This window comes from Dipodomys ordii, unplaced genomic scaffold (assembly GCF_000151885.1).
Source record: "Dipodomys ordii isolate 6190 unplaced genomic scaffold, Dord_2.0 Scaffold72, whole genome shotgun sequence".
NCBI classification, from domain to species: Eukaryota; Metazoa; Chordata; class Mammalia; order Rodentia; family Heteromyidae; genus Dipodomys; species Dipodomys ordii.
In genome coordinates, this window is record NW_012267288.1 from 960219 (window position 1) to 984015 (window position 23797).

Here is a 23797-nt window from a genome sequence, read left to right on the forward strand (position 1 = left end):
TGTAATCACTTAATCACAATAAAAAAAAAGAACCTCGGGGAAGGGAGGGAAGGAGGGGATGGTAGGGGGAAAACAATGGAGGGGGTAACAATGTTCAAGAGGAAGTGTACTCATTACCTCACTCATGTGACTGTAACCCTCTGTATAGTATCTTTACAATAAAAAAAATGAGATGAATATATAGTCCAGATAAATAAGGATGCCTCTATCAGAAAATGTAACAAAGAGAACTGGATTGTGCTGTGCATTATAATATTTGTCAGACTGAGCGTTCTAATCTTCAATGCTGTTTGTTTTCCCTTGTGGAATGTGACATCATGTTGTCAAGTAGTTAAGAGTTGGGGTACATTTGAAAAGGTTTTACCTTGAGTTATTTAAAGAATATGAAGGTATGACTGGGCACCAGTGGCTCACGCCTGTCATCCTAGCTACTCAGGAATCTGAGATCTGAGGATCAAGGTTTGAAGCTGACTTGAGCAGACAAATCTAAGAGACTTATCTTTAATTAACAGCCAAAAACCAGAAATGGAGCTGTGGTTCAAAAGGTAGAGAGCCAGCCTTGAGCAAAAAAAAAAAGAAAAAAAAAAGAAAGCTAATAAGTGTTGGGACTCCAAGTTCAAGCTCTAGTACTGGTGCAATAAATAAACAAACAAACAAATAGAACATGGAGGTAATGACTTCCTATGATAGGACAACCAAGAAAATGGGTCTTAATAGAAAAGCTAGAATTTTTGTTTGGGATGTATTAGACATGAAGGTTTCAAGATCTTAAGGAGAGTCATAAGGTACTCAAAGCTGTTTCTATAAGTCTAGAAATAGGGACAGATATCTGGGCCTCACCTTCTGAAGCCCAGAGCACTAGATGACATCACAAAGTGGGGAACTGAAAGCAGACAAAAAAGTCCCAAAATCTGGAATCCAACACTAATAGCTTAGAACATAAAAGTAGTAAAATAATAAAAATAAAAAATTAAATATAGAAGCCAGCACCTCTCTGTGCCCACTTCTTATTGCAGTGTGCCCTGCAATAAGAATCATCAACTGGCAGAAGACCAAAACAGATGAGGCCTGAGAATTGATCTTCTAGACTTAGAATCATAGAACTTCTTTAAATGATTCATGTCACATAAAAATGTACTCAATACTTACTTTAAAAAACCCACTAATGAAAATGGGTGGATATCCAATTCTTCAGGATTAACTATTCTCTTATTTTAGCCATTTCATGAGATTCAGGGAGGGAGCCACAGGCTGTGAAGATGAGGTGATTTGTATTATTCCATGGTAATCAGCTTATAAAAGCCACATGGCACTCACCTCTCTTTCCTGTTCCTGATGGCGTCGTGAATCATTTTCACTTGAACGGCGACCACAGACAGAACTTCCACCGCAATGCGATTGAACTCATCAAAGCAGCCCCATGCTCCAGTCTGCACCAACCCCTTGTAGATATTTCCTATAGACTAAAGGATAGAGTGACACATTCAGAGCCTAGCAGAAGCCAGTTTTCAGTATTTACAGGAAGAACACCTCCAGGTCAGAAAATCTAAAATCCAAAATGCTCCAGAATCCAAAATGTTTTGAGCATCATGATGGCACAAGTGGAAAATTCCATACCACGAAACTTTGTCTCATGCTCAAAATGGCTAATACCATTGTGCACATTTAACTTCCTCTATACGCAAAAAGTATGTAAGAAATATGAGGTCTATGTTTAGACTTGGGTTACAGCCCCAACGTATCTCTTTACACATACGGAAATATTTCAAAATCCAAACAAGCCTGAAATTGGAAACTCTTCTTATCCTAAGCAATTCAGAATGCATCCTGTATTTTGGTTCACCTCAAACAGAAATAACATTGTTAGAATACATCACTGTATGCATCATTTAATAACTGACCTTGTAGTCCATTTGCTCAGAACAGTTAAATACGTAAACCATCATGCCAAGGGCCCGACCAAGATCTTTGGTGGTTTCTGTCTTCCCAGTACCAGCGGGGCCAGCAGGAGCTCCACTCATAGTCAGATGCAGTGACTGAGTTAAAGTAATATAACACCTTTACACATAGGAAATACAAATATTACAGTTTAGTATGTAATTTCTATGTAACGTTAGGAGCAATTATTTACTTTAAAACAAAGCTTAAAAAGCCACAGTCTAGAATACAGTAATAACACAAAATATTGATATATTTCTATTTTATTCATGGCAATAGTGAGTCAGAAGATTTTTTTTGAGAGTTTCAAAATCTAAGTGAAGGATCTATAGTTATTCTTTTATTATTATTGTGAAAATACCATACAGAGGGGTTACAATTACATGGGCAAGATAGTGAGTACATTTCTTATCAAGCATTGTTGCCTCCTCCTTTGTTTCCCCTTCCCATCCCTTCCCCTCTCCACTCCCCACCCCCAAATCCCCCTACTACCCTCCCACCCTGCCAAAGTTGTAAAGTTCGTTTTTCGACATAATGTCTTGTACATCTCATTATTGTAATGAGTCTACCTGTATCCCTATTTAAACAATTTTTTCCCTTCCCCTCCACAAATTATATCAACATCAAATACAGTGAAAGCAGGGGTTATACCCTGGGGGAGAGACATACAAAGCAACAAAGAAATAATCTTATAAATATGTTGGAAACAATCGCAAGAAAGAAAAAAACATTTGAATACTTATCTTGGGGTTCGTTTCACCTAACATCAACTTGTCTGAGAAGATTTTATATCGAATTCATTTTTTTAGGTACACTATTTTAAACTGCTAGAGAAACTGAGCACTGGTGGCTCATGTATGGAATCCTCACTATTCAGGTGCCTGAGATCTGGAGGATTGCAGTTTCAGAGCAGACAGGGCAGAATAGTCTACAAGACTTCATCTCCAATTAGCTAGCAAAAAATCTAGTCTGGAGACATGGCTCAGGTGGTAGAGTACCACCTATGAGCAAGAAAGCCAAGTGAAAAGCTCAAGGCTCTGCATTCAAACCTTTGTACCAACCAAAAAATAATGGAGGAAGGGAAGGGAAGAAAAGGGAAGGGAAGAAAAGGGAAGGGAATAAAGGGAGGGAGGGCAGGGAAGGAAGGAAGGAAGGAAGGAAGGAAGGAAGGAAGGAAGGAAGGAAGGAAGGAAGGAAGGAAGGAAGGAAGGAAGAAAGGAAGAAAAGGAAGGAAGAAAAGGAAGTAAAGGAAGGAAACAATACTGGCCTCATTTCACAACAGCTGTGTATGTAAAAGTAATATTTAAATTTCAATGTAAGCAGGTACTGGTGGCTCACACCTGCAATCCTAGCTACTCAGGAGGCTGAGATCTAACCATCACAGTTCAAAGCCAGCCTGGGCAGGAAAAGTCATGAGACTCTAACTCCAATTAACCACCAGAAAACCTAAAGTGGTACTGTGCTTCAAAGAAGTACAGTGCTCGCCATGATCAAGAGAGCCCTGAGTTCAAGCTCCATGACCAATAAAATAAATGAATAATAAATAAGCATTTTTACTTTTGGTATTTAGACAAAAATATTATAAATATGGCAGAAAGCACCTCAAACTATTGTTATAAAAGAGAGAAAAGAAATCTTGGGTGATGAATGAAGCATTGATTGCATTAAACTCCTATTTAGTGAATACTAAAAGAAATACTAAAAAAAGATGAGACATGCAAACTTACTTAAGTATACACACCCATTTCAATAAGAAGATAATGCAATATATAAAGTAAACACTAATGCACGATGACCCTATTAAGACTTATTATAGAAATTAATCTTGACTATGTTGTTATATACATTTAGATAACTTGTTATGGTTTTTACTGGGGTCTGGCCTCAGGGTACCATACTTATTTTTTCTTTTTCTTTTTTCTTTTGCAGAAAAGACTCAGAGGTTCTGTGACTGAGGAAAATCAAGCAAAGAGAGAATTTAATCCATGTAATGTAAGGAAAGATTAACAAACGGCAAGGACCTCAATTGGCAGCTGTTATTTCCAATTGTTTTTGATCAGCATAGACAATGGGTCAAAGGGGCAGACCTGTGGATGGAGGTCAGATGACCAAGAACTAACAAGTATTTCCCTGGCTATCACATGTTAATCTGTCTTTTGATATCAACATGTCAGTCCCCTCTAGGAAATGAGGTTTACTATAGGATGTAAAAAGAAAGCCAGTGGTAAATGTCTTGAAGAATTCAAAGTACTATACAAATAGACTTTGGATTGTATTTGTTCATGAAAATGGAGAGGTTCCTGTGTTTTCTATCAATCACATGTTTAACTGCATCTCTCAGTGAAACGGAAAGACTCCAATTCTGGGCATCATCGTCTGTTCTGGTGGATCCAAATTCAGCATAAACATATGACCACCCACATCTCCTGCTATCCCAGCAGGCATGACCCAAGTGACCAAACTCCATCTATGTGAGGACACCTCTTTGGAGATGACTGGATCTGGTCTTCCTTTGCCACTGGCTAAAATAAATGTGAGAGCCAGGCTTAGTATGACTGCCACCTGCCCACCTACACAGCTGACCTGCTCACCTGTGCACAGTTATACAGGTGAGAAACTAACTTCTGCATTCTTTACACCACTGTATGTTGGCATCTCTCCACAACAACAGTTTAGCTCCCATCTTCCTAAACAACTAGGGACACTCCATCAGTAAAGTCTACACAAATAATTCTAAATTGACAAAAAAAAATCTGAAACTCTTCTGTTCCCCAGATATTTTATTTAAGGGATACGCAACCTGAAGTAGACTCTTTAAATACATTCCTTGATATCTGACTTTCATTCTCTAAATGTTTCATGCACTGCCATAGTTTTAGATATATATTACTCTGTTATTTGTCATCGTGTACGTTACCACCTAAAATAATCTTATTTATTGGTCCTCTTCCTTCCCACACACTCATATGCCACATTCAAGTTCAAAGTACACTACGCTGTACAAGAAAAGAATACCTGTAAAGCAAGGGCCCTGCTGGTCCAGTGGTAGAACAATACCTAGCTGGGCACTTCACAGGTTTTTTTTTTAGGGGGGGGAGTCATGGGGCTTGAACTCAGGGCCTGGCGCTGTCCCTGAGCTATTTTGCTCAAAGCTAGCACTGTACCACTTTAAACCACAGCGCCACTTTTGGTTTTCTAGTGGTTAATTGGAGATAAGAGTCTTTACACTATGGAATTCTATGCCTCCATCAGAAAGAATGACATTGCCCCATTTGTTAGGAAATGGAAAGACTTGGAAAAAACTATATTAAGTGAAGTAAGCCAAGCCCAAAGAAATATAGGTCCCATGATTTCCCTTATTTGCAATATCTAGTATATGTATGAGTCAAGCAGAAAAGGTCAGATAAGGTGATGTTAGGAAAATGAACCCTAAGATACGTATTTTAAATGTTTTTTTCTCTTTCATGCATTTGTTTCTAACGCAATTATAAGATTATTTCTTTGTTGCTTTGTATGTCCCTCCCCCACAGTATAACCCCTGCTTTCACTGTATTTGATGTCGGTATAATTTGTGGAGGAGAAGGGGAAAAACAAGTTGTTTAAATAAGGATACAGGTGGACCTGTTGCAACAATGAGAAGTACAAGTTGTCATGTCGAAAACCAACTTTACAACTTGGGGGGTGGGGAGGATTGGTGGGGGAAGGGAGGATGGGAAGGGATGGGAATGGTAAACAAAGGAGAAGGCTACAATGCTTGATAAGAAATGTACTCACTATCTTGCCCATGTAATTGTAACCCCTCTGTACAGTATTTTCACAATAAAAAAAATTTTTAAAAATAAAAATAAAATAAAGAATCTCACGGACCTTCTTGCCTGGGCTGGCTTTGAAACCTCAGTATCCTGAGTAATTAGGATTACAGGTGTGAGCTACGGGGGCCTAGCTCAGACTTAATTCTTGAATTACTTAGTGAACTTTGTGATTTCTTTCTTCTCTTCCTTTTATTACATTGCAGTTCTTCAAAAATGCATTTAAATACAGGGATTTCCTAGTCATTCTTTAACTTCCAGTCAGAGGATGGAAAAGACAATGGTGACATATCCTGGCAAGAGAAGTCAATAACTGGACAAAATGAACTTGGGGACCAACGGGGCTTCCTTGAGCCATATTAACCCACTCAAGGTATTCCCCTTTGTATATTGCATACTTTATTAGTCTCTTTTTTACCTTGTTTCTAACTAAAATCAAAGTTCACATAATTAATTTACACACCATTTTCACTTTAGCACAATCTGTTTATCATTTCATCTCATTCTCTTTCTTTCCATTAATTCTCACACTTCCCCACAAGTGCTAAGGGACTATTTGGCTTGATTTTCCTTTCTGACTCACATTTAGATTTGTTACCTGTCCGTTAGAGGAGTGATCACCAGTCGGGAACTGTTTCCTAAGTATTCGTAGAAGTACTGGAACTGGGCATCACAAATATTAACAATGCAGTGTTTTCGCCATTCCTCCCACCGGTGACGAAGTTGGGAGAGCCAAGTAAAAGCTTGGGGACTGCAAACCTAAAGACATTGCACAATCATTACATCAGGCCCTGATAGTTTTGAGGCTAATAAAAGACTAACTAACCAGCTGTTCTGGTTCACATTTTACTTCTAAAATCTCATAGAGAAGAATTTCATATGTATGCTACTCTTAAGTTGTAATTGCATGTAGATGGTTGACTACTTTGTCAGAAATGCATGTGCAATAGCAGTCTTTATTTTAAACTGAACTTTATGTAAAATAATATTAATTTACTCAATGCTTTTTCTTGCTTTAGGAATCACTCCAGGACGTAAGATAAATCTGTCTCTTTATACTTATATCATGGAAATCCAATGGAAAGTTACACGTTCTATATTAAAATGACACATAATCCATAATTTCTGCATGTTGGGTATAAACTGCATTTTCAATTACATTCATTCTAAAACCAGTCTGCTTTTAGGACAGATACTTTCAACTTCATTTTGCATCCTAATAAAAATAATTTTTGATTGCCATTTGTTCCTACCTTATTCTACCCTACCACTTCCTCTCCCATTTTGAAAACAACATTCCTTCGCTTTCATAGGACCATAGGAGCCTAGGGTTTCTTGGAAGTCACTTCAAGTTATTAAAATTCTTGCCTACTGAAGATCAAAAATACAATGCTGAATCCTATACACGTATGTTTAGATGATTGAGAATTTGACAAAAATATCTCCTCTATTAAAAAAATAAGATATTATAATCACAATTTATCTTATGAAAAATCATCTACATACAAAAGGATGAAGTCATAGAAAGCTGCTATAAACAATTTCATATCAAAATGATCAAAATGGTAAGGTGGGCAAAGTAATGTCTATGTCTATGGTTTCTTGAACTTTTCAAAAAGAATTTAAACTTACTTTGATTTAAAGAACTGGAGAAGCAAGTAGAGAAACAACACATTTCACAACATGTGTATATATTTAAATTGGAAAAGTTTTATCCTCCCACCCCTCAGAAAGTGCTGTATATCAGCACTGTTCAGGAGAAAAGCACACTTCTAATTTCTAGAAGTAGAGTGTGTTTGGGGAAACAAAGGAGGGAGAATTCTCTTTCAACATTGAACATTATCAGTGTCCTAAAAGATACTTCAATTTTAGTGAGATAAAGGACAAAGTTATTGACACATTACTTAGAAATTATTAGAAAGTAGAAAAAACGGGATGACCTCAACTACCTGGAATTACTACCAACCCTGATTACTTCAGGGGAAATGGAATTATTATTATTATTATTGCTATGAGCTGTGTATGTCAGAGATGAAAGGAACAGGCAAATGGCCCACAATGGTTCTGCATTGAAAAGCCGCAAAGACAGAAATAAACACAATAGTTTCTCATTGTTCCTCCCCCTGGATTAATGTCTGAATGAGTCTACTAATTTAGCAAAAAAAAAAACCCTGAGTTATTACTTGGGGTAACTTTTATCTGTACAATATGTTACCTATCCAAAATCCAATGCACCCAAAATGTACACAACTTCTCAAGTCTAATTAAAAAACAACAACAGTGACTTTCTTGGAACTACTCTGAAAATAAAGAGCTCTTTCAAGATACAACAATAAATAAAAATTTCTGCAGAACACTTACCTTCTGAGCAATAAGTTTTGCTACCACATCTCTGGCATGGACATCTATGGTACAGATCGTCATAATCTTCTGCCTGTCTCCAGGTGGAAGTTCTCCCAGCAAAAGTGTAATCAGTGTGTTCAACTGAGAAATCTAGGAGGAATTTGTTTTTGAAAGGAAAAGAGGGGTTGTAACTATGGAAACTGGTAACAGCTCAATAATCATCACATTTGCAGAGTGATTGAGTTTACAAACAATTTCAAATTTGTGGTCCCTCCTGGTCCTTAGACCACCCTGGGAAGAGACATTTCATTTTATTGGAAGGAATCTGACCAAGAGGAAAGACGGGAACCAGTGAGAAATGACAAATTTAGGGGAAGCAGCAGGTTTCCTAGAGGCACAGAACTGACTCCCATCCTCCTGATGATGCAGTCCATGACTTCACTGAAATGGGAACGGGGAAATCAGATTAACATTCCAAAAGCAACAGTAGAACTTCACATAACAAGTCACTTTTTCTTCAGAAAGATTCATTGTGTAATTCATGTGTAGTGCTTCTCGTTTTTGGATACAAGATAGTACGAGTACTGAGAAAAGATTCAGGGTGTTTTTCTTATTTACATTCCTATTGTTTTAGGCTTCCATCCTAATGGTGGGTGACGGGCAAAGGATTAAGAGCCCAACAGCCACTCATCTAGTTCCTCTGAGCTAATGGTTACTCAGCACTGACTATCTGGCAGGCACTATGCATGCATATACGTATTGTGTGGGTATTCTAATGGCTACAACTGCAAGAGGAAGTATAATTATAATACCAACTGCATATATAAGAACACAAGGTTATTTGCCCAAGATCACACATACAAGATTTAGTACCAGGTCTATGATTTTACTACATATTTTGCAAATATGAAATCTTTTCATTGTGGATCATGTCATGTTATCACTGAACCTTGTCAGGCTGGAGCAGAAAGCACATGGGATGCCAGTAATTTTGGTAAATGAGGAAGAATAACTCATATTCTTCATCTGGGAATTCTCTTTTGTAGGTAGATTTTTTTGGGGGGGAAAGGGTGGTCTTGGGGCTTGAACTCAGGGCTTGGGTCCTGTCCCTGAGCTTCCTTTGCTCAAATCTAGTGCTGTACCACTTGAGCCACACCACCACTTTTGGGGTGTTTTTTGGGTAGTTTAGTAGAGAAAAGTGTCTCATGGGCTTTCCTGCCCTGGCTGGCTTGGAACTGTGAACCTCAGATCTCAGCCTCCTGTGTAGTTAGGATTACAGGCGTGAACAGCCAGCGCCTAGGTTAGAGATGCTTTTTAAGGAAGGCATAGTATCTGATCACCACTTCAACTGACATGCTCTTCATGTCTATGGAACTACAGCATTTCCAAAGAGGCCTGGTCTGCTTAGTGGGATGACAGTGATCTCACTATGAAGGATAGTGTCAGGCACAAAAAGTTAGAAGACTCAAAGTCAGAGAGAACTTATAGTTCTGCTGGTTCCTAATATTAAGATTGTTGGTCCATGATTTTGCTCTGGTCCCTCTCCTGTGTCAAGATGGATAGAAGAGGCACATAAGGTACTGTATCTCTAAACGGTACAGTGTTTTGTATGCATGTGTGTTTGCTAGTACTGAGGCTTGTATTTAGGAACTCACACTCTTCTTTGGCTTTTTTGCTCAAGGCTGGTGCTCTACTACTTGAGCTATGCCTCTATTTCCATTTTTTTGCTGGTAAGTTGGAGATAAGCATCTTATGGATTTGTCAAACTGTGATTCTCCAGTCTCAGCCTTCTGAATAGCTAGGATTATAGATGTGAACCACTGGTCCTGACTGCCAGAACTCTTGACCCCTCTCTGGATATAACACTGAAGTTAGATGGCAGTTCTTGAAACCCATCAATGTTTGATCTTCAATAATATCAGAAACAATGGATTTTCATTTCCAGCAACCAGTGCAAAGGAAATTGTAAAAAGGAAAAAAATCCTACCCACTCTTTGAAAGCATGACGGTACGCACTGTGGAACCTCAGTTTGCTGCCTTTTTCTGCAGTGCTCACTTCCTGCTTCTCAGGTACATGAATTTCTAAAAACCACAGCACAATATTAAACAATGGGTGTCGGAGACAGGGCACATAATTCCCTCATTCTTGACACTAATGGAAGTGACTCAAATGTTTCACCATTAAGTATGGTTTTCTCTGCAGGTTTCTAGTAGATACTTTTCATCAAGTTTTAAAACTTCCTTTGAATTCTTATACTTGAAAAGAAAAAGATATAAAGGCAATAACCTAAACTCCTACCTTAAGAAACTTGAAAAAGTTAAAGGAATTAATCTCAAAGTAAATACCAAAGAGGAAACAACATAAGAATGGAAATTAGTGAGCCATAAAGTGAACAACAGAGAAACTTAACAGAGTTAAAGGTTACTTCTTTGAAAACAAAATTAAAATTGGTCAGCACCTAGAAAGGCTGATTAAGGAAAAAGAACAAAACAAAATTAGCAGCACCAGGAAGACAGGTGACCACCAGGCCAGATTTTCTCAAATGTTCTTTACACAATGATAAGACAGTATAAACTATAAAATTTAGATACATTTTTGCTGCAAAAGGCCAGACGCTCACTATTCAGTTCTATGGCCACACTTCTCCATCACTTCCACTCCATTTTGTCACTGTGACACGCAAGCAGGCTCAGATAAGGTACCCTGGGACCTATTCAGATAGAGAACTATAATTTGCCAACCCCAACAAATACTCCAAACCAAAGGAACCTCAAAAAGCTCAATAGCCACCTGTGCATTAAAGAAATCAAATCAATTAATAATAAAGAACTACAAAGAACACTCAAGGCCCAGATAGCAACATCACTATGTCTATAATATATGTCTTTCACTAAGTCAGGTGGAACACTAATCTTCTGAGTATATCCCAAGCCACTCAAAGATACAAAGATATCCTAAGGAACCATTTACAAGTATCTCTGACAAAGAATAAAATTAGCATACAGACTGCAGCAAAAGTATACAAACAGGTATAAAGGACAATTTCAAATATCTGGATTAATAATGAACTGAAGTTTTTAAAATTCAGAAATGTGAAGTTGGCTCACTTAAAATTTCACAAGTCTGTGGGCATTGCTTAATGGTGAGGGCCATGCTTCACACAAATGAAGCTTCAAGTTCAATCCCCTGCTTTTCCCAACCCTAAAGTAGATGAATGAATCAAGAAAATGTGGTATATATACACAATGGAATTTTATGCCTCCATCAGAAAGAATGACATTGTCCCATTAGTTAGGAAATGGAAAGACTTGGAAAAAATTATATTAAGTGAAGTAAGCCAGGCCCAAAGAAACATAGGTCCCATGGTTTCCCTTATTTGCAATAACTAGTATATGTCTGAGACAAGCAGAAAAGGTCAGATAAATTGATGTTTGTTAGGTAAAATGAACCCCAAGATAAAGGTTCAAATGGTTTTGCTTTCATGCAATTGTTTCTAACATATTTATAAGATGATTTCTTTGTTGTTTTGTATGTCCCTCCCCCACAGTATAATCCCTGCTTTCACTGTATTTGATGTTGATATAATTTGTGGATGGGAAGGGCAAAAACAAATCGTTTAAATAGGGATACAGGTGGACCCATTGTAACAATGAGATGTTCAAATTGTTATGTTGAAAAACGAACTTTACAACTTTGGTGAGGGGTGGGGTGGAGGGTTCGGGGGGAGATGGGAAGGAATGGTAAGGGGAAACAAAGGAGGAGGCTACAATGCTTGATAAGAAACGCACTCATTATCTTGCCCATGTAATTGTGACCCCTCTGTATGGTATTTTCACAATAAAAAATTTAAAAAAAAGAAATTCAACACAAGAAAAATAATACATATTAACCAGGTATGGCGCTGTGCAATTATTATCCTAGCTACCTGGGAGACTGGGAGACAGCCAGGCCTAGATTGGCCTGGAATTCAACAGAAGCAAGTGGGCATGGTGTCATGTGACTGTCATTCCAAGTCAGTGAGAAATGAAAAGTAGGAAGATCACAGCCCAGACTCACGCCCAGGCAGGAAGCAAGAATTACTATAATGTTATGGCAATGAAGACTACTGATTTGGCATAAAGGCATAAGAAGATACCAATGGAACAGAAGGTTTGGAAATTGATCAGCATATACACAATCTATTGATGCTTGGGACCAAGTAAATTTAGTGCTGAAAGGTATTATGCATAAACTATAGACTTTAGTGAAAGCTTAGAACTACAAAGCACCTTGGGAGAAACAAGAGAATTATCATGACTTTTAGGTAGGCAAAGCTTTCTTGTATATGTCAGAGAAAATACTATCTTTGCACAAAATTTGGTACTTCAAAATTACAACTTGCTCACTCATACAAGATGTCATTAAGAAAATGAGTAAGTTGAGCTCAAGGAGTTCATGACTATATTTAGGAGCCTAAGATCTGAGGATGCCAGTTAGAAGCCAGCCTGAACAGAAAAGCCAGAGAGACTCTATCTCCAATTAACCAGCAAAAATCTGGGCTAGAAGTACAGCTCAAAGGGTGGTACATCAGCTGTGAATAAACATGCTTAGTGAATCCGAGGCCCTGAGTTCAAGACCTGGTATATTACACACACACACACATGAGAAGGAAGAAGAGATGGAGAGAAATGAGCCATCTACCCCAAATGAAGAAATTCTACAACCAATAATAAAAGTAGAAGGCATTCAATTTTTAAAATTTAACCAAAAATTTAAACAGATATATTTTGCAATAGTAAATAGTAAAATATCTAGCAAGTTAACTAGAAGTTAACTAGAAGTTACTCAACATCTTAGGGAGAAATGTAAAATAAAATTGCACTGAGATACTTTTATAGCTACCAGAATGGCTACAATAACAGACAGTTATATGACAACACTAAACATGGACAAGTATATGAATCAATTGGAATTCTGTCCCATTGTTGATAGGAGTTTGAGAATGGACTTTCTGTTTCTTAAATTGTTAAATATACGCCATCTCTATCATCAAGCAATTTTACTTTTAGGTATTTACCCAGAAGATTAAATTATACCTACACAATGACTGTTTTCAAGAACACGTAAAGTAGCCTTAAGCCTCAAACTAGAAACCAAAGTGATGCCATGATGGTTTTGCTTTACCACAGCCCACACTCAAAGGAGCCATGTGGCCATGGTCTGAAATCCTTGAAAGTATGAGCCACAGTAAACCTGCTCTCCTTTTGGTTGATCTAAGGTATTTGGTCACAGCAATAAAAACTGACTACGACAACCACTAATTGTGCATCCAATTTTTTTCCTGTTTGCTTATGTGTTTCTATTATTATTGCTAAAGTCATTGTACATTGAATATAATAATTGCATTTGCTCACCTTTCCAATTTGTTTTTGAAACAATTTCTCTGGTAGTGACTGAAAGGCCAAAGATGGCCTTTAAGCAGTAAAATGAAAGTGTCTTTCTAGTACATACAGTAATTTTGACTGTTTGTAATAGGAAAGGTGACTAATGGGTGAAGTTTTATACTGCTTATCAACAGTCTAATCAAAAGCTCTTTGGATAATGTCTTAGCACATCACTGTCACTAATGTTTTGGGGTTTTGATTTTGTTTCCAGTCCTAGGGCTTGAACTTAGGGCCTGGGTGCTGTCCCTGAGTCTTTTTGGGCTCCAGGCTAGCTCTCTATCCCTTGAACCACAGTAACACTTCCAGCTTCTTCTGAGTAGTTTGTTGAAGAGTCTCACAGACCTTTCTGCCAGGGCCAGCTTTGAACCAGATCCTCAGATCTCAGCCTCCTGAGAAGCTAGGATTACAGGCATAAGCCACTGGCACCTGGCTTGCCACTAATTTTTTAAAGTATAAAATTCATCTCTATTCTGATAATTTTTACCCAGGTCAGTAATAAAGGAGAAGAAAACCATACTTACCAGTTCCCACATCTCCAAAACAAAACATTTTTGTCAAGGAACCTTCCAACCAAAATAATTAAATTTATGATATCTGTCTTATTTTCACAGATTCTAACAAGCTAGGGTTATAGCCAAAGACATACAGAGATATGTTGGATGTATCCAAACTGTGGCATTTTTGTTTTTAATCCTAATACCATCATGCAATTATATTAGATCTCAGGGAAAAATGGAGTTTAAAATAATATCTTGGATTATCTATCTTAAAATTCTCAAGCAAGAGCTAAGTAAGGAAGTTTCTTATTTAGGTAGATTATCTATTATAGCCAACTTTGATCTTCTGTTCTAAAATTAAGCCATTTTAAAGTACTAAAGTTCATTTCAAACACAGAATTAATGAGATTAACTTCAATTAAAAACATACAATAAATAGGGATACAGATTGACCCATTGTAACAATGAGATGTACAAGACACTATGTGGAAAAAGGAACTTTACAATTTAGGTGGGAGGTGGGGGGTGTAGTTGAGGAGGTGGGAAGGACCAGATGGTAGGGGAAAAACATAGGAGGAGGCAACAATGCTGGATAAGAAATGTACTCATTACCTTGCTCATGTAACTGTAACCCCCCTGTATTTTCACAATAAAAAACTTATTAAAAAACAAACAAAAAACATACTCCAGTACATGGCTGCATCCACTTTTTAAAGGGAGAACAATAAAAGGGTTTCAGCTTAGCTGTATGGCACTCCTCAGTTCTCAGCTTTAGGAATATAAGAATACTTGCTTCTCTGATACCTCTAATTTCCTTTGATAATAAATTATAAATATAAAATTGATAGATGGCCTGGAGTGATGGCTCAATAGTCAAAACACCACCAGCCTGTCAAACACAAACCCTAGTACCACACACACACACACACACACACACACACATTGATGGATGAATAGTTAGAAGCCTGGATAAAATACGTGATAAAGTAATATAAAATATTAATTGTAGAATAAAGATGGTAAGCTTAGATATCAGGATACAATTCTTTCAACTTCTTTCTATGTTTAAAACATTTTATAAATTAGGTATGAATTAAATTGTATATCATATTAGACACCACTGACATTACTGTTGTTATCAGCATCATAGACTAATAATAGCAATGGCTAACACATATTTCAGTTTTGCCAAGCACTTTAAAATAGTATTTTACATATATTAAGTTAACCCTTCTAGAGTACAATGCATATAATGTTATTCTTGTAATACAGATGATGAAACTAAGACATGAAAATCACTTGCACAGAAAGTGGAGCTACAGCTCAAAGTGGTAGAGCACTAACCTTGAGTGAAAAAGCTCAAAGGCAGTACCTAGGCCCACCAACAACAACAAAGAAAATTGCTTGCCAATAACCACAGAACTTATTATTAACTGGTAGAAGCTGAGATTTGAGCATATGCAAATTATCTCTAGGTTCTTTTTCCTAATCATTTGCTACAGGGAAGAAAGTGAACTCAAAACTAGATTTAAGAAGTTACCTGAAATGCAACACAAAACGATAGAAAATATGGGACATGAAGAGTTCCATACATCTAAGCTGAAGCCATTTCACTGTTCTCCCTTTAAAAATGGATGCAAAAAGAAAGGCATTGATCAAACCAGGAGAGAAGGAAATTTTCTGAAATTGAAGAAGATATATAAGTGAAGATCAAAGGGTTCGCTGAGTCTTTAACAGATTAAATTTAAAATGGGGTAGGAGAACCTTTCAACTATGTGTAGTATAATCAAATATCAGAGCCACAAAAAGAAATCTTAAAAGCAGGCAAAACAAGACAGGCTGCTTACAAAGGAAAAGAAATTTGACTATTTTAAGATTTTATACAGTGAAAGCAGGGGTTATACCGTGGGGGAGGGACATACAAAGCAACAAAGAAATCAACTTATAAATGTGTTAGAAACAATCACATGAAAGAGTCCTTATTTGAGTCCTTATCTTGGGGTTCATTTCGCTTAACATCAACTTATCTGATCATTTCTGCTTGTCTCAGATATATACTAGTAATGATGTTGGTATAATTTGTGGAGGGGAAGGAAAAAAACAAGTTGTTTAAATAGGGATACAGGTGGATCCATTGCAACAATGAGATGTACAAGATGTTATGTCGAAAAACAAACTTTACAACTTTGGCGGGGGTGGGGGGAGTGGGAGATGGGATGGGATGGGAAGGGGAAACAAAGCAGGCGGCAACAATGCTTGATAAGAAATGTACTCATTACCTTGCCCATGTAATTGTAACCCCTCTGTATGGTATTTTCATAATACAAAAAAGAATACAGGACAAAAAGGCAGAAATTTATAACCAAAGAAATAAAGTTACCAATTCAAAAAAAAGATTTTATAGAAACAATGAAAATCAATGGGGCTGGGAAGGTGGCTCAGGGGAAAAGGGTTGCCTTGCATGCATGAGGCCCTGGGTTCGATTCCTCAGCACCACATAAGCAAAAAGAAAAAAGCCAGAAGTGGTGCTGTGGCTCAAGTGGTAGAGTGCTAGCCTTGAGCTGAAGAGCTGAGGGACAGCGCCCAGGCCCAGAGTTCAGGTCCACGACTGGACCCCCCCACAAAAAAAAAGAAAAAAAAAGAAACAATGAAAATTAGAAGATAGTGGAAAAATATTTTTTTTCTAGGGCTGGAATGTAGCTTAATGACAGAACACTTCTCATGGATTTGATCCCCAGTTTTATATACTACATATTATACTAAATATACTATATATATATATATATATATACATATATATATACACACACACTACATATACTATATATGTGTACTATATGTACTGTATATAGGTACAATATATAATATGTATATTTTATATATGTATATTTTATATATGTATATTATATATATTTCTAAATTCTAACTTGCAACTCAGAATTCTATACCTAAAAGACTTAAAAAAAGTTAAAATAAAGATGAGGGGCTCAAAAGTTTTGTATTCATCACTGAACAAGTGCTAAAAGATCTGCTACAGAAAGAAAGGAATTAAAGTCAGAAATAAAAAATAGGAGTAGGAAAGGGAGAGAGAAAGCAAGAGAGAAAGAGAGGGAAAGGGAAAGAGAAGGAGAGGCAGAGAGATGGGGGAGAGAGACAGGGAGAGAAGGGAAAAGGGAGAGAGAGACAGGGAGAGAAGGAGAGAGAGATATGGAAAGAGGAAGAGAGAGATAGGGAGGAAGGGAGAGAGAGAAGAAGGGAGAGAGGGAGAGGGAGAGAGGAAAAGAGGGAGAGGGAGAGAGGGTGGAGGGAGAGAGGGTAAGAGAGGGAAAGAGAGGGAGAGAAGGAGAGAGAGAGAGGGAGAGGAGAGGGAGAGGGAAAAGGAGAGGGAGAGGGAGAGAAGTGAATGTCCAATATTTTTATATTGGTGAATTCAAGTGAAATAAAAACTACTACATCTCAGCCACTTCTTTCAATTGAATCCTATAATGCGAAGTCTACTAAATACCAACCAATGTCTATAGGATAGGAAACCCAATTCTCTAAAAGTAAATAATAAATGAATGAAACTCACCTCTTTGAGTATCAAAAGAATCATAAATCCATAAAAAAAAAATACCTGTTTTTTGTGGAAGTCCTTTAGGGCTGTTTCATAGCCTTCCTCCAGCCTACTGAAGGCAATTCCTACATCTGTTGTCCACCAGACTTGTGAGCCTGTTAGTGCAACCTGGGCTGGGAAATCAAAAATCCACAGCTCCCTAGGTTTTTCTTCATAGGCTGCTATGGCTCCTGTGATAGCCTGGCGCACCGTTTCTTGCATAGTCTGTTCAAGTTGTAGAAGCCAAATTTCCACCTTGGAGCAAATTGAAATGTGGTAACACTGGTTTAGTCATGGAAGGTAAGCATCCATCCTCACACCCGTGATATGGCAGGTGGCCTTAACTCTAACCCTTCTAGGAAACTATAAGAGGGATGGTTCAAAAGAGTAAGTCTATTTTCCTTACATAGCCTGTCTTCTACCAGGGGTAGAGCGCATGTTATTTTGCCTACCAGAGGGCTAATAACTCTTCACAGCTTAAACAGAGGATGTGTTCTCTGTGACTCAGTTTTCAACTTTGAAAACAAAGGGGTTCTAGACCAGGGCTCCCCTCTGGTAATAGTGTTTTGAGAAATTCAATATCCCAGTTTTATTCCAGAGCTTAGGGGTAATTAAAATTGATTTTAAAATACCTTTGGTTATTTTAAATATCCTGAAAATCTTTCTCTAAAATCTTCATCATTTTTACTCTGAGGCCAAAATATTTTTTACCAAGAATCTTAATCCTATTCCCTACTGGTTCTAATCTTTGCACTTGTCAGAAATTAGACAGCTAGAGTGTATAGAGAATAGGACAACTACTGACTTGTGGGGAAAAAATCTTTTAATTTTTTTAAAATTTCAAGTTTATTTTGCTTCCACAAATAGCCAGTTTTCTACCATGTTCAAATGTACTTTGTTGTATTAATCCATCTCTCTGGTTCCATTTGATGATAACATGTAACTGAAAAAGTACATTGCAAAAAAACCAGTAACAACAACAATTGATCCCAGCAATAAAAAAAAAAAACACTAAAAGCCAGCTACCAGTAGCTCATGCCTATAATCCTAACTACTCAAGAGGCTGAGATCTAAAAATAGAGGCTTAAAGCCAGCCTACGTAGATAAATCCATGATTTTCTTATCTCCCAACTAGCCAGCAAAAAGCCAGAAGTGGAGGTTTTGCTCAAGTGATACAGCACCAGCTTTGAATGAGAAGCCAATCAAGAGCTTGAGGCCTTGAGTTCAAACTGGGCAAAAAGAAAAGAAAAGAAAAGACTATGCTGAATAAAAATCAAAGACTATATCAGATGCTAAAGATGCTACAACTGATTTCTTTTCCTGTCCCTGTGACGCTAGTAGCATTTTAAGAGTTTCTTGACAATTGGAAAGGGGGGCATACTGTTAGTGCGCTGGCCACCTTCTCCTTGAAAGAAAAGGGAAATGCTGCAGGGAGCATGTCCCAATAGCAACTGAGGAATCCTTCTCCCTGACTTCAAAGTTGGGCTTTATTAACACACACAAGTTCATGGTAACTGATCTAATCAATGGGGTTCTAGGTCTCTGCTTTTAAGTACAACAGAGGGCATGAGCCCTCAGTAAGTCAGTTGTTACTTGATGGATCAGCTTCCATGAATTATGGAATGCATGTCCTCAGTAGACCATCCATTTAGAAAGACAAGACACATGCTAAGACAACAAAGCAGCTCATGTTTGGATCACCAGGCCAACAATAGCAACTTCACATGGTGTGCTTTTGACAATATAGCATGAATTGACAACTCAGCTCTGATAGGGTGTTTACTGGATCCTCATGGATATTGCATAACATTCAGCCTACCTTCTATGATTAAAATGACTACTCCCATTACTACTAATTATGCATGTATACATTTCCTCAGTGAGCCAAGGTTATGTCTAATTCTTTGGTGGGCCTAAGGCAACATCTGATGCATAGTAAGTATTCCATCCACATTTGCCCAATAAAATATAAACAAATTAAAATGGGAAAGAAAAATGAGAAAATGTGGGAAATATTAAAAGAGAAAATAAACAGCAAAGGCAATTAGAGAGCAAATGCAATATGTGCTCAAAAGTCTCTGCATCCATTTCTTATACAGAAAAAATTAGAGTACTATAAAAACTTTCAATATCAAGGGCTCCTGCTAGTGACAAGCCCATTGATCAATTGGACTCTCCCCCTCTGGGCACCATGCCAGTAAATGACAGCCTGCTGGGTCGGGGCAGACAGTAATACACTTTTGTCAAGATAGTTTATGGTGACTTTTCCTAATCATTATAATAATATCCTAAAAACCCCAAGAGATCAAAAAATATATTTTAATCAAAATGTTCTACCATCTGCTTCCCCTTCATTTGGCAGGACTTTTCTGGTAAATATTAAAAAGCAACGGAGAGGAGTAAAGAGAACCCTTGTAAAAAAAAAAAATAAGCTTGCAAACTCATTGCTGCAAAGAACTTTGCTGAAGGAAGCCATGTCCCAACCCAAAAGGTTCACTGATAGATGTTAATTCTTTACTTTCTCCATGAGTCCAACCAAGCTACCAAATATCACCAGAAAAAAAAAAAAAGATGCAGCTCCCCTCAATCGCAGAATACACTGAGGACTCTGCCATAAATTATAAGAAGTCATTCTTGAGGATAACTGATAAGTGTATTTTTTTTTTTTTGTCTGTTGTGGGGCGTGAACTCTAGTCCTGGGTGCTGTCCTTGCGCTCTTCAGCTCAAGGCAAGGGCTCTACCACTTGAGCCACAGTGTCACTTCCAGTTTTCTGGTGGTTTATTGGAGATAAGAGTCTCACAGACTTTCTTGCCCAGGCTGGCTTTGAACCACACTCCTCAGATCTCAACCTCCTGAGTAGCTAGGATGATAGGCATGAGCCACAGGCGCCCACTGGTAAATGTATTTTTAAGGTACTTTTTTCCTTTCTGCTTTAGTGTGAGTGCTGGATGGGGGTTGAACTCAGGGCCTTGAGAGCTCTCAGCTGACTTTTTTGCTCTATCACTTGAGGAACACCACAACTTCTAGTTTTTTTGCTGGTTAATAGGAGATAAGAATCTTAGGACTTTCTTGCCCTGGCTGGCAGGAGACACTATCCTCAGATCTCAGTCTCTTGAGTAGCTAGGATTACAGAAGTGAGCCACTGGTACCTGAAAAGGATATTCTAACTCTATGCATACAATAAGTAGAACACGTGATGTCAGATTGGTAGACTCAAAAAACCATTTACAGCATTCAAGTTCGAGCCACAAAGTTCCTTAAAATCATGTGTTATCATAAGGCACTTCTTCATGGCTCTTTTCTGTATTCTCTGAGCAATGGTGAACACCATGTAGGCTACATAAAAGGCCCAGTGATGGGGCTACAATTCTTACTAATTCTGTGGTGCCTTCATTTAATTTGTGACCATCACTGTTGGTCTAGTTCAAATCCTGCCACCTCAGACACCCTGAAGTGAAATGAGCAGAAACTAAGCAGCATGGGAGAGTCACCACAGAGGATACCACAAATAAGAACCTCTTAGCACAAACACAACCAAAGCGTGATTTGATACAAATGATAATTAGAAATTATCCTGGAGACATTCCCTTCGCATAGAAAACCTTCATAGTCATATCTTACATGGCCTGTGCAATCACACTCTTCTGAGAATGGGACATACTCCTTTTCTTTGCTGTACATTCCAACTGCCCGGTGTGCAGAGTCATCCTGACTATCTAGGAACTGCAGGTCTGCCATGCTGTCAAAGAGTTTGGCAAGGTGACGTGTTACCTAAGACAAAAATATTGGATAAGAATGTTTCTTAATGTAGAGATATTCAGATAGTCTGGAGATGAAGCAATATAAAATCACAAGACTTTACTATATAGAGTTTTGAGTTGTCTCAAATGTTTTACCTCAAAATAGATTCCTACATAAAATGTGGAATGTTGACCTTCAAATGCCAGCACTTGAAATGACCTTGGAAAAAACAGCCAGGCAGTCTGTGCCCATCATTAATAGCTGGCTAGCAAATGCTTACCTCGCAAAATAACCTATTTTCTTTCTAGAGAGTGGAGGTTTCTGGATCTCCCTCCTTGCTTCTACTCATTACTCCTGTTGACAAGCATTCTTTTGGGACTTTCATAGTCAAAAATTTTTTAATTTGAATTTATATTGTCAGTCCATACAATTTTAAAGGCTGGTAGTTAGATTCATTAAGATGTATTGCATTCACAAACTGATATGCTGCATTGAAACCTCTTTGTATAATTAACAATAATAAAAAATAGTAAACAATAGCTGGTAAAATATCTGAAACAAACACATAAACTGGATATCTTATTCTGTTTTGTATCTAATATTCTCATTTATTTACCCAATACTTCAGTAAACCTCCCAAAATCTATGATACCTAAGAAAGGCAAATAACGCTTCCCTATTTCCATTGAATAAGGAAACTGAAGCTGAAATGTTAGGCAAATTCTCTAAGTCAACATTGCTAAAGATGAGCAGTGATGAAATTTTGAACCTACAATTCCAGGCTATCTTGTTAAAGGTCAAATCCTCTAATGTAACCTCTTGAATCCTATGTTTATAGAGTTTTCCAAATGAACATTGAGTTTGGTGCAGATAGAAAACGGGTAATTAAAACAAAGATCAAATTGAAATGCAAAACCATCAGCTCCTGTCTTACTAGAGGCTAGTTTAAAGGATTAAAAAAGAGTTGGTCTCCAAACATAACCCCTGAGGAGCAACACAGCTGACCTGGTCATTATTGTAGCACAGACCAGGAAGGGCCCCCCACCCATGATTGAGTTTGCACTGAGTTCCTCAGCAAGTTAAATTCTTAAAAAAGTACTAATTCCACTCCCAGGTAGCTCTTGAAGAGAATTAAAAACAGGTACTCAAATAGGCATTTATACTATGTTCACAATAGCTAAAAAGTGACATTTATCATTGGATGGCTGAATAAATTGTGTAATTATACAATCAAATGTTGTGTAATGGAATGTTCCTATAAAAAGAAATAAAGAACATACCTGTAAGACAACATGGATGAGTTGTGAAAATCCCAAACCACATCATGTTTGCTAGTTATAAAATAGTACAGGATCCCATTTACTTGTAATGCCAAAACTGGGAAGATCCATGAATATAGAAAGTAGATTGGTTTGTAGGAACTAGGGAAAAGGAGCTACACAGAGCAATTATGTGGTGAGGACAGATTTTCCTTTGGAAAGATGTTGATCCTAGTAAGAAGTGATGGTTTTACAAATATATGCAATATGACATGGAATTATAGGCTTTAAAACAGTTGATTTTATAAGAATTTTACCTTAATAGGAAAGAATCGCTTCTGGTAAACAAATGATTGAAAAATATGTTATATAATATTTCCCAGTATATAGCTCTGTCTGTGGGATGACTATTTCTTCAAATGCAGTTTAACTAGACCAGCCAAGTATACAATAACAAGCTTCTAGAAACAAGAGCAACTTGACTAGCTATCTGCACAATAAGGCCAACATAAGAAAGAGACTCCTTAAGGGTGATTTAATCATCAAAGATTTTAGCCTTTACACTTTTGCTGTATGGGCAGTTTTAGCACTGAAGAAGCCACATCAACAAGTCTTCCAAGTTTAAAATAGATGAGCTGTTAAGATGCTTGCTTACTTCAGATGTAGAGAGAGTGGTAGCCGACTGATCACTACCTAGGTTATCATATTGTCCTTCATTCCTGTACATTACCCAAAGGACATTTACACACAGAAAGTTTGCAATAATCTAGCAATCCATTCTCCCAGCCCAAGTGGCCAGGAAGCGCACAGATGTTGAATGACTTCTACTGGGTAATGGGCCTAGATAATATTCCATTGAAAAGCTGCAAGATGAATGAGACTCAGCCATCAGACACCCTCACACATTATTGCTTTGCTGGGAAAATTATTTTAAAACAACTTCTGGCCCTCTAACCACTCAGTCAAAAGCCAGGAAATGCAAACCTTATAACTTATACTTTTTCTTCATACTTACAACCTAGCATGGTTGAAGTCTGATGATTTTATATTCCACTATTTAAAGTTCCTGAGAGGATAAGGCATTTTTGTAATGAATGTGGATCCTGTTGTCCTCACTTTTATTCTATTTCTAGTAAATCAAACTAAGCACCCCCATCAATCTTAATATTTCATCCCAAATTAAATTTTCT

At 37.5% G+C, this 23797-nt stretch overlaps 1 protein-coding gene across 1 annotated transcript in view; it reads right to left on the minus strand.

Moving 5' to 3' along the window:
• The window catches only part of Dnah11 (dynein, axonemal, heavy chain 11), a gene marked incomplete at its 5' end in the record, with an annotated part of 289761 nt that overhangs the window by 170523 nt on the left and 95441 nt on the right, over positions 1-23797 (minus strand). The window contains 6 exons of the mRNA XM_013023983.1: positions 1318-1463; positions 1902-2058; positions 6346-6506; positions 8109-8240; positions 17628-17861; positions 21229-21378. Coding sequence (XP_012879437.1) covers positions 1318-1463; positions 1902-2058; positions 6346-6506; positions 8109-8240; positions 17628-17861; positions 21229-21378 — 980 coding nt within the window. The remainder of the gene's footprint in view (positions 1-1317; positions 1464-1901; positions 2059-6345; positions 6507-8108; positions 8241-17627; positions 17862-21228; positions 21379-23797) is intronic.